Below are 12,209 nucleotides of genomic sequence, written 5' to 3' on the forward strand. Positions count from 1 at the left end.
AATAGCTTTTCGGATGAAGCACATTTTGCAATATTCTAAGTACATAGCCCGGCATCACAGGGCTAGCTATTTAGACACCCAGCAAGTTTAGCATTCACCATAATCAGATTTACTATAAGAAAAATGGTCTTACCTTTCCTGTTCTTCGTCAGAATGCACTCCCAGGACTTCTACTTCAATAACAAATGTTGGTTTGGTCCCAAATAATCCATCGTTATATCCGAATAGCGTCGTTTTGTCCGTGCGTTCCAGAAACTATCCGAAATGGTAAATAACGGTCGTGCGCATGGCGCATTTCGTGACAAAAAAATTCTAAATATTCCTTTACCGTACTTCGAAGCATGTCAACCGCTGTTTAAAATCAATTTTTATGCCATTTTTCTCGTAGAAAAGCGATAATATTCCGACCGGGAATCTCCTTTTCGGCAAACAGAGGAAAAAATCACAAAGACGGGGGCGGCCAGGTCACGCGCCTAAGCCCACAGTCCCTTGATCGGCCACTTGAGAAAGGCGATAATGTGTTTCAGCCTGGGGCTGGGATGACGACATTCTGTTTTTTCCCGGGCTCTGAGCGCCCATGGACGACGTAGGAAGTGTCACGTTAGAGCAGAGATCCTTTGTAAAAGATACAGATGGCAAAGAAGTTCCAGAAATGGTCAGACAGGCCACTTCCTGTAAAGGAATCTCTCAGGTTTTGACCTGCCATTTGAGTTCTGTTATACTCACAGACACCATTCAAACAGTTTTAGAAACTTTAGGGTGTTTTCTATCCATATATAATAAGTATATGCATATTCTAGTTACTGGGTAGGATTAGTAACCAGATTAAATCGGGTACGTTTTTTGTCCAGCCGTGAAAATACTGCCCCCTAGCCCCAACAGGTTAACCTCCTTTTTTAGGCACTAAACTACTTCCATATATACACCAAAAGTATGTGGACACCTGCTCGTCTAACATGTCATTCCAAAATCATGGGCATTAATATGGAGTTGACGAATACCTGTTCGTGAGAGACTCACCTTTCGATAGAGGGCCATAATAGGTTGTAGGCCATACTGTTCGGATGCTACAGACGTTTTCGTGATAAGACCGATTTTCGGGACATCATGGTCTGACACACACCACTGTAGCTCACCCACTTTACATCGCAGATGCGAAAGGATATCTCTAGCTTAAACAGACAGAAAAAGACTTGAGGGTTAATGAAGCCGGTGACTTATGTGGTAAACTCCTCAATGCCATCGGATGAATCCCAGAACATATTCCAGTCTGTGTTAGTGAAACAGACCTGTAGCTTAGCATAAGATAGTTATGGTCAGATTTGCTAAATGGAGGGCAAGGGAGAGCTTGTATGTGTTTCTGTGTGTGGAGTAAAGGTGATCTAGAGTTTTTTTGTCTTCTCTAGTTGTGCAGGTGACATGCTGGTAGAAATGAGGTAAAATGGATTTTAGTTTCCCTCCATTAAAATCATTAGCCACTGGATGAGCATTTTCTTGTTTACTAATGGCCCGATACAGCTGGTTGAGTGTGGTCTGGTTGCCAACATCAGTTTGTGGTGGTAGGAAAAATATAGATAAACTCTCTTGGTAAATAGTAGCTTATCATGGGGTATTTTAACTCAGGCGAGCAGAACCTTGAGACTTCCTTAATATTAGAGATTGCGCACCAGCTGTTCTTAACTGCTTATGGATAGGAGTCCCACTAGCGAGACAACTTCCAGTGAAACTGGAGGGCAATTCAAATAAATAATCATAAATATGATGGATTGTAAACATTTATGTACATATAAGTGTCTTATATTAGCTGAAAGCTTAAATTCTTGTTAATCTAACTGCACTGTCTGATTTACAGTAGCTATTACAGCGAAAACATGCCAAGCGATTGTTTGAGGACTGCACCCCACATCAAAATATTTTTCCACCGGCACAGGTTTCATACATTCACAAATAACGATTTAAATATTCACTTACTTTTTGAAAATCTTCCTCTGATTTGTCATCCAAAGGGTCCCAGCTATAACATGTAGTGTCATTTTGTTATATAAAATCCTTCTTTATATCCCAAAAAGTCAGTTTAGTTGGCGCCATCGATTTGAGTAATCCACTCGTTCAACCTGCAGAGAAAGGAATCAGAAAATCTACCCCTAAACTTTGTTTCAACAAGTCAAAGTACATTTCTATTTACTCCTCAGATACCCTAAAATGTAATCAAACTATAATATTCATTTTGGAAAGAAGTATGTTCAATAGGAAACCGATTTTAGCAGGTGCATAATGTCTTCATGGTGTGCGCAAACATGATTTTCCAAGACTGTGTCCCTCTACTAAAACTGATATTTCTTATTTGTTTTTAAAGTTTCAGGCCTGAAACCTTGATCATAGACTGCTGACACCCTGTGGAAGCCATAAGAATTGCATCCAGGGAGCTAATTTTCAATATGACCTTTCTCTTGCAATTCTAATAGGATGGTCTCTCTCTCAAAAAGAATCTGGTTGGTTTTTCTTTGGATTTTCTCCTACCATTTCTATTGTGTTATATTATCCTACATTATTTTAACATTTCTACAAACTTCAAAGTGTTTTCTTTCCAATGGTTCCAATTATATGCATATCCTGGCATCAGGGCAGTTTACTTTGGGCATGTCATTCAGACAGGAAGTGGAGAAAAAAGAGGCCTAGCCCTAAGAAGTTTTAACAAAGACACACCTCTCCCCCCTAACCTTACCCGATGCTGCAATACGGTCTTGACGATGCATTGAAAAACCAGTTAGATGTATATTATCCGTGTCAGCCACGTCTCCGAGAAACATAGGATATTACAGTTCTTCAGTTCGCCAATAGAACAGAGGGTAAGAGGCAGATTATTTATTTGCCAATGTAGTTTTGTCAGGGTGCCTGCAGGGATTAGGGCCTGGTCCGGGGTGAGCAGTATGTCTTGCACCGCCGACTCGTTGAAGTAGAAACCATCCAAATCGAGGTTAGTGATTGATCGTTGTTCTGATGTCCAGAAGCTCTTTTCGGTCATAGGATTCATTATGTACAAAAAAAGATAAATATTCAACTTTTTGAGTTACCTGTCCAAATTCGCATAGAAATGTGAGTTATAGATAATCTATATGACCAAAAGTATGTGGACACCTGTTCGTCAAACATCTCATTCTAAAATCATGATATGGAGTTGGTCCCCCCTTTGCTGCTGTAACAGCCTCCACTCATATGGGTTGAAACGTTGCTGCGGGGACTTGCTTTCATTCAGCCATGAGCATTAGTGAGGTCGGTGACTAATGTTGAGCGATTAGGCCTGGCTCGCAGTCGGCGTTCCAATGCATCCCAAAGTTGTTCAATGAGGTTGAGGTCTGGGCTCTGTGCAGGCCAGTCAGGTTCTTCCACATTGACCACGACAAACCATTTCTGTATGGACCTGGCTTTGTGCACTGGGGCATATTCATGCTGAAACGGAAAAGGGCCTTCCCCAAACTGTTGCCACAAAGTTGGAAGCACAGAATCGTCTAGAATGTCATTGTATGCTGTAACATTAAGATTTCCCTTCACTGGAACTAAGGGGCCTAACCCGAACCATGAAAAACAGCCCCAGATCATTATTCCTCCTCCACCAAACTTTACACTTGGCACTATACATTGGGGCAGGTAGCATTCTCCTGGCATCCGCCAAACTCAGGTTCGTCCGTTGAACTGCCAGATGGTAAAGCGTGATTCATCACTCCAGAAAACGCGTTTCCACTGGTCCAGAGTCCAATGACGGCGAGCTTTACACCACTCCAGCGGACGCTTGACATTGCGCATGGTGACTTTAGGCTGGTGTGTGTGGCTGCTCGGCGATGGAAACCCATTTAATGACAGTTCTTGTGCTGACGTTGCTTCCAGAGGCAGTTTGGAACTCGGTAGTGAGTGTTGCAACCGAGGATAGACTATTTTTACGCTCTCCATGCTTCAGCACCCATTGGGCCCGTTCTGTGAGCTTGTGTGGTCTACCACTTTGCGGGTGAGACGTTGTTGCTCCTAGACCTTTCCACTGTACAATAACAGCTCTTACAGTTTACAGGGGCAGCTCGAGCAGGGCAGAAATTTGACGAAATGACTTGTTGGACAGGTGGCATCCTATGAAGGTGCCACGTTGAACGTCACTGAGCTCTTCAGTAAGGCCATTCTACTGCCAATGTTTGTCTATGGAGATTGCATGGCTGTGTGCTGGATTGTATACACCTGTCAGCAACGGGTGTGGCTGAAATAGCGGAATCCACTAATTCGAAGTGGTGTCCACATAGTTTTGTATGTGGAGTTAATGTTTTCGTTGAAAGTAAGTCAAAGAAGCAGTAGATCTGTTCTATGTGTGCTATTTCTATGCTTTCCGTTCTTAAGTTTAGTTTTGTCTTTTACTTTTGGTATTGTACACCAGGTTTGAACAGCTGAAAATACAGTGTTTTTGGTTATGGAAAAGATATTTCACAGCCGTTTAGACGGTACATTGATTCTCTAAGCAATGACTGCTTGTTTTGTCACAAGCAGAAATTAGGCAAACTATTTGAATTTTTGCAACCAGTAAATGTCGGAGCAATTTCTGCATATTGCACCTTTTATTATCAGCGCCAAAAAACACACAAAATAGTAGAATTGGAACCCATAAAAGGGCAGCTATCCATTGCAGCGCATTTCAGGCTCTTTGGCATGGGTGCAGCCAGTAATTTTTTCTTATTATATTTTGTATTAAATATTTTTTAAGAAAAAAAGTTACCTTCACTAATATGTTTTTCTCTCTCCTCTGCATCTCCATCTGGCACTGGTCCCCTTTCCGGCTGGCTCTTGCCGCCTCCCCTCATAGTAGGTAACCAGCTGGGAGCCATGGTACATCAAAGGTAAGCCTGTAGCCAGCACCAATTTACCCGCTGTATTGACAGACAGTAAATACATATTGATTGAGCAATCTGTGGGATTACTCCGTCTCCTCCACTTCATTTTAGCTCACTATCCAACCCAAATACACAACACTAGATCCCCAGCGGGATAGCGCTGAAGTACTTAGACCAGATAATGATTTGTGGACAGCTTCACCGTCTTCTGCTTTGCAAATATAGCGAAGTCTAAATTGTTATGTGTGTAGGTAACTGCCAAAATAAAGGAAACACCAACATAAAGTGTCTTAATAGTGCGTTGGGCTACCTTGAGCCAGAACAGTTTCAATGCCCTTTGACATAACTTCTACGAGTGTCTGGAAATCTATTGGAGGGATGCGACACCATTCCTCTACAAGAAATTCCATGATTTGGTGTTTTGTTGATGGTGGTGGAAAACGCTGTCCCCGGCGCCGCTACAGAATCTCCCATAAGTGGTCAATTGGGTTGAGATCTGGTGACTGAGACGGCCATGGCTTATATCGTTTTCATGCTCATCAAACCATTCAGTGACCATTCATGCCCCATTCGTGCCCTATGGATGGGGGCATTGTCAGCTTATGGGAGCATCTTATGGGATGTTAATTGTTTAATTCACTCAGGAACCTCACCTCTGTAGAAGCACCTGCTTTCTAAAATATACTTGGTATCCCTCATTTACTCAAGCGTTTACATTATCTGTAGTTCATATGTTCTATCACAGTGATGGAACAGCAGATAAGTGTTAGCCATAGCCCTGTAGTGTAGGTGGGCAACGTAATCATTCATTGACTCATCTGCTGGCCTTTCTACACTGTATCCATCTACTGCTACTGTCCACAAACATATATTAAATGGACATTTTTGTATGTGTAGAAAACATTAAGAACAGCTTACTAATATTGAGTTGCGCACCCCCCCCTCCTTTGCCCTCAGAACAGCCTCAATTCGTCTGGGCATGGACTCTACAAGGTGTCAGAATCATTCCACAGGGATGCTGACCCATGTTGACTACAATGCTTCCCACAATTGTGTCAAGTTAGGTGGATGTCCTTTGGCTGGTGAACCATTCTTGATACACCTGGGAAACTGCTGAGTGTGAAAAACCCAGCAGTGTTGCAGTACTTGACAAACTGGTGCACCTGGCACCTACTACCAAACCCCATTCAAAGGCACTTAAATATTTTGTTGCCCATTCACCCTCTAAATGGCAGACATTCACAATCCATGTCTCAATTATCTCAAGGTTTAAAAATCTTAATTTAACCTGTCTCCTCCCCTTCATCTACACTGATTTGAAGTGGATTTAACAAGTGACATCAATAAGAGATCATAGCTTTCACCTGGTTAGTCTATGTCATGGAAAGAGCAGGTATTCTTAATGTTTTGTACACTCAGTATATATCTTGTCTCTTTTCACCCCACCCTCTTGTAATTTAGGGCTGTTTTGACAGAAGACTTCAAAGTGCCTGATAGAATGGTTGGATTCAGTAAGTACATGTTATGGGAGGTACGTTATGTGGTTTGGGATGTTTTCATCCTTGGATGCTTGATTTTGAGATATGTTAAAGGATGTATTTATTTTGTCAAACTGACACATTACCTGAACTATTTTCTCCACTCCCATCCCACTTTTTTTCTCTCCTCCTTCTCCCGCTTATTTTAGTCATAGGCAGAGGAGGTGAACAAATTACGAGAATCCAGCTGGAGTCCGGGTGCAAGATTCAAATTGCCTCTGGTAAGCATTTCTAAATATACAAATCAAATTTTATTGGTCACATACACATGTAGCAGATGTTAATGCTTGTGTTCCTAGCTCCAACAGTACAGTAGTATCTAACAATTCACAACAATACACACAAATCTTAAGTAAAATAATGGAATTAACAAATATATAAGTATTAGGATGAGCAATGTCGGAGTGGCATTGACTAAAATACAGTAGAATAGAGTACAATATAGTATATACATATGAAATGAGTAAAGCAGTATGTAAACATTAAAGTGGCCAGTGATTCCTTGTCTATGTACAGTGTAGGGATGCACGATATATTGGTGAACATATCGGAATCGGCCAATGTTAGCCAAAAATGCCAACATCGGTGTCGGCCCGATGTTTAGTTTAACGGCAATGTTAAAAACCGATGTCAAAGCTACCATGCATACCTATATAACTTAGGTACAGGACGTAATGACGCCACGTAAAATGTTGGGCTTCACATGTAACAAAGCATTGTTAACCTAGCCCACAATGTCTGCTGTGTGGATCAAGCAGTCAACAAGTCGAGCAGTCATTTGAAAGAGTAAGAACATTTCAGTGAGACAACTCAAAGGCAAAATCCATTAAAGCCAAGATAATGGAATTCATTGCCCTTGACAATCAACCGTTCTCTGTCATGGGTGATATTGGCTTTCGCTGACTGGTCGAACACCGGTACACACTACGAAGTGCACTATTTTTCTGATGTTGCCCTACCGGAGTTACACAGTAATAGCTTCACTGCTATTAGTTTCACGACATAGATACTATGGAACGCCGTTTGGGTCTTTGCGTGTCAAAAAAGATACAGTAGCACTGTTAAAGCACAATAGTGGAATTTGCGTTTTGCCTTCAGAATAAAAGTATGTCATTGACTGTGATGCAAATTATTACAAATAGTAGCATTATGCCATACTTTTATTTTGAAGGCTAACCGCAAAGTCCACTATTGTGACTAATCCTTATTGTGGCTAGCTTCACATAGATGGTCCGACCACCATTAATTAAATAAGAACTGTCTTATAAATTAGGGTTAATTTAGATGACACCTAGCTATATAATTAGATAGCTAGCTATAGCTACTGAAACAGATTATGTCGTTTTGCTATGTTTTTGGGGAAGAACTACGTTGTTTGCAACAATGAGCTAGCTAGCTTTTTTTATGATACGCACTGTAGGTACGCAAGACAACTTTACCAGCATCATAGCTTACGTATCGATATATCGTTGTGACGTATAGAATACGAGTGATAGTGTAATCAATGTGTAATAACTACGTAAAGAATTATTATTTGACGTTCAGTCATATTCAGGTCCTGATTGATCAACAAACTTATTTGACACGTCAAATTGTGTTATTTGACGTGTTAAATAGTATATTTATGGACACGCAAAGACCCAAAAGGCATTCCATAGGAATCCTGGTTGAGAATGAAACGACTGAACAAATGAACAACGAAACAGCACAGCTAGTAAGTGAAAGAAATAGGTTTTGATTATGTTTTACTGGTAATGGGGACATAAGTAAATGCCAACAAATGACTTTTTGGTCAGTGTGTGTGTGTGTGTGTGTGTGTGTGTGTGTGTGTGTGTGTGTGTGTGTGTGTGTGTGTGTGTGTGTGTGTGTGTGTGTGTGTGTGTGTGTGTGTGTGTGTGTGTGTGTGTGTGTAACCTTTATTTAATTAGGCAAGTCAGTTAAGAACAAATTCTTATTTACAATGACGGCCGGACGATGCTGGGCCAATTGTGCGCCGCGCAATGGAACTCCCAATCATGGTCGGATGTGATACAGCCTGGATTCGAACCAGGGACTGTAGTGACGCCCCTTGCACTGAGATGCAGTGCCTTAGACCGCTGCGTCCATGTTTATGTGTATGTTAACTATTTAACTGTACTGGATTGCTTAAAAGGCAGCTACATTTTTAAATATCGGTTATTGGTATTGGCTAAAAATTTCATATCGGTGCATCTCTAGTACAGTGCCTTTGGAAACTATTCAGACCCCTTGACTTTTTCCCCAAAATGTTTAATCTTCACACAATACACCATAATGACAAAGCAAAAATAGGTTTTTAGAAATGTTTGCTCATTTCGTTTTTTTTTTAAACGGAAATATGACGTTTACATAAGTATTCGGACCCTTTACTCAGTACTTTATTGAAGCACCTTTGGCAGCGATTAAAGCCTCGAGTCTTCTTGGGTATGACACTAAAAGCTTGGCACTTGTATTTGGGGAGTTTCTCCCATTCTTCTCTGCAGATCCTCTCAAGCTATCTCAGGTTAGATGGGGAGCGTTGCTGCACAGCTATTTTCAGGTCTCTCCAGAGATGTTAGAGCGGGTTCAAGTCCGGGCTCTGGCTGTGCCACTCAAGGACATTCAGAGACTTGTCCTGAAGCCACTCCTGCGTTGTCTTGGCTGTGTGATTCATGTCTTTGCCCTTTTGGAAGGTGAACCTTGATACCAGTCTGAGGTCCTGAGCACTCTGGAGCAGGTTTTCATCAAGGATCTCTCTGTACTTTGAAGAGGTGCAGTTGCGCCTTCTAAACCACACTGTCTGTTTAGTTGGTCCATTTCAGATTGTCAGTGACCTGTACGCCGAGGAACGGAAGCTTGTCACCTTCTCCACTGCGGTCCCATCGATGTGGATAGGGGCGTGCTCCCTCTGCTGTTTCCTGAAGTCCACGATCAGCTCCTTCGTTTTGTTGACGTTGAGGGAGAGGTTAATTTCCTGGCACCACTCCGCCAGGGCCTTCACTTCCTCCCTGTAAACTGAGGTCAGCGAAGTGGCAGTGTAGTTTTCTACCTTCACCACCTGGGGGCGTCCAATCAGGATGTCCAGGACCCAGTTGCACAGGGCGGGGTTCAGTCCCAGGGCTCCAAGCTTAATGATGAGCGCTGAGAGTACTATGGTGTTGAAGGCTGAGCTATAGTCAATGAACAGCACTCCTACATAGGTATTCCTCTTGTCCAGATGGGATAGGGCAGTGCGTTGGCAATTGCAAATTGAACTGGGTCTAGGGTGTCAGGTAAGGAAGAGGTGATATGATCCTTAACTAGCCTCTCAAAGCACTTCATGATGACAGAAGTGAGTGCTATGGTGTGATAGTCGTTGAGTTAATTTACCTTTGCTTTTTCGGGGACAGGAACAATGGTGGACATCTTGAAGCAATTGGGGACAGCAGACTGGGATAAGGAGAGGTTGAATTTGTCTGTAAACATGCTTAAATATCTTACTCACGTTGTGCACGGAGAACGAGAACCCACAGTCCTGGGTAGCGGGCCGCGTCGGTGGCACTGTGTTATCCTCAGAGTGGGCAAAAAAGGTGTTTAGCTTGTCTGGGAGCAAGACGTCGGTGTCCGTGACATGGATGGTTTTCGCTTTGTAATCCGTTATTGTCTGTAGACCCTGTGTAAGGTGTGCGTAATCTGTGGCAGGGAAGTCAGATGCAGGAGAGCAGAACTTTGTAATTGCTGGAGCAGTTTAATAGCAAAATCCACGGCATAAAAATAACAAGACATTTGGATACAAAAACCCGTCGTGCACCAATCATCACGTGCGCAAGCACTTACAATAAACAATCCCACTCAAAGACATGGAGGGAACAGAAGGTTAAATACACAACAAATGATTGAGGGAATTGTAACCAGGTGTGAGGAAAAACAAGACTAAACACATAAAAAATGACAAGTGGATAGAAGACCGGCGACGCCGAGCGCTGCCCGAACAAGGAGAGGACCCGACTTCGGTGGAAGTCGTGACACCCCGCCACATACGTCTCCTTGTCTGAGCCGTTGAATTGCGACTCCACTTTGTCTCTTTACTGACTTTTTGCCTGTGTGATTGCCTTACGGAGGGAATAACTACACTGTTTGTATTCAACCATATTCCCAGTCACCTTTCCATGGTTAAATGAGGTGGTTTGCGCTTTCAGTTTTGCGCGAATGCTGCCATCTATACACGGTTTCTGGTTTGGGTAGGTTTTAATAGTCACAGTGGGAACAACATCGCCTATACTCTTCCTGATGAACTCAGTCACCGTGTCTGTGCCAATGTTATTCTGAGGCTACCCTGAACATATCCCAGTTTGTGTGATCAAAACAATCTTGAAGCATGGATTCTGATTGGTCAGACCAGTGTTGAATATACCTTAGCACAGGTACATCCTGTTTGAGTTTCTGCTTATAGGAAGGGAGGAGCAAAATGGGGTTGTGATCTGATTTGCCGAAGGGAGGGCCTTGTAGGCAACCCGGAAGGGGGAGTAGCAGTGATCGAGCGTTTTAGCAGCACGAGAACCACAGTCAATGTGTTGATAGTACTTCGGTAGTGTTTTCCTCAAATTTGCTTTGTTACAATAAATGCGGCCTCAGGATATGTGGTTTCCAGTTTTCACACAGTCCAGTGTAGCTCCTTGAGAATATACACGGCTGTGACTATAACCAAAGAGAATATTCTTGGGAGGTAATTTGTCGGCATTTGATTGTGAGGTATACTAGGTTGGGTGAACAAAAGGACTTGAGTTTCTGTGTGTTATCATGAAACAAACACTACCGCCTTTCTTCTTCCAGGAGAGTTCTTTATTATTGTCTGCGGGATGTACTGAGAACCCAGCTGGCTTTATGGATGGAGACGGGAGAGAGCCATGATTCTGTGAAACAGTGTATGTTACAGTCCCTGATGTCTCTCTGGAGGGAGATCCTCACCCTGAGCTTGTCTACTTTATTGTCCATAGACTGAACATTAGCTAGTAATATACTCGGAAGCGGTGGATGGTGTGCACGCCTCCTGAGTCGGACTAGAATACCTCTTCTCCGCCGGCGGCATCTTGGAGCAGCCTCTGGGGTAAGTTCAATTGCCCTGGGGGGTAAGAACAAAGAATCCAATTCGGCGAAGGCATATTCGTGGTCGCAATGCTGGTTAGTTACCGCCGCTCTGATATCCCAAAGTTATTTCCGGCTGTATGTAATAACACAAAAAAACATTCTGGGCTAATAATGTAAGAATTAACACACCAAAAAACAAAATACGGCAAAGTTGCTTAGGAGCTAGAAGCAGAGCTGCGATGTTTGTCGGCCTCATCGTACAGTATGTCCCTAATGTCTGTGACTACACACACTTCACAACACTTCCTGTCCTTATGTTAGATAATAACCAATATCAGATTGCTTTTAATTTTATATCTCAGCAACATACAGTAGGACACATGCTAATCAAGGCTGTCAGCAATGAGGTGATGATGCAAAATGCATTATCATGACTGTTTATGTTCTGTACCGAAAGGGTTCTATCTCAAAAACTTGACTCCTTTAACTGTATGCCAGCGGTTCTTTCTCATTGTAGAGAGTGGTGGTATGATGGACAGAGCCTGCTCCCTCAATGGAACCCCAGAGAGCATTGAGTGAGTTTCTATATTGAGACGTTGAACGTGACAGAAATTCTATAAACTCAGTAGCAGTATCGTCAACAATCCTTTGTCATTTTGAAAAGAACAATATGTCCCCTGATTGATGGTCTATAGATTCTCACACGCTGTATTAACTGCAACTCTGTTGATATACATTT

The 12,209-nt window shown here is 42.5% G+C and overlaps 1 protein-coding gene across 15 annotated transcripts in view; it reads left to right on the plus strand.

Annotated features, from left to right (window-relative positions):
• LOC106587004 (far upstream element-binding protein 3) overlaps positions 1–12,209 on the plus strand; it is a 105,905-nt gene that overhangs the window by 20,926 nt on the left and 72,770 nt on the right. For 11 of the 15 annotated variants that reach the window (XM_082969302.1, XM_082969300.1, XM_082969295.1 and 8 more), the window contains 4 exons: positions 4,841–4,874; positions 6,330–6,379; positions 6,556–6,627; positions 11,988–12,045. In XM_082969302.1, coding sequence (XP_082825428.1) covers positions 4,861–4,874; positions 6,330–6,379; positions 6,556–6,627; positions 11,988–12,045 — 194 coding nt within the window. In that variant the 5' untranslated portion in view covers positions 4,841–4,860. Of the gene's footprint in view, positions 1–4,840; positions 4,875–6,329; positions 6,380–6,555; positions 6,628–11,379; positions 11,490–11,987; positions 12,046–12,209 lie in introns of all 15 variants that reach the window. The other 4 variants (XM_082969297.1, XM_082969299.1, XM_082969305.1 and 1 more) reach the window with 3 other exon arrangements.

Source organism: Salmo salar, chromosome 26, assembly GCF_965601325.2.
Source record: "Salmo salar chromosome 26, fSalSal1, whole genome shotgun sequence".
Lineage (NCBI taxonomy): Eukaryota > Metazoa > Chordata > Actinopteri > Salmoniformes > Salmonidae > Salmo > Salmo salar.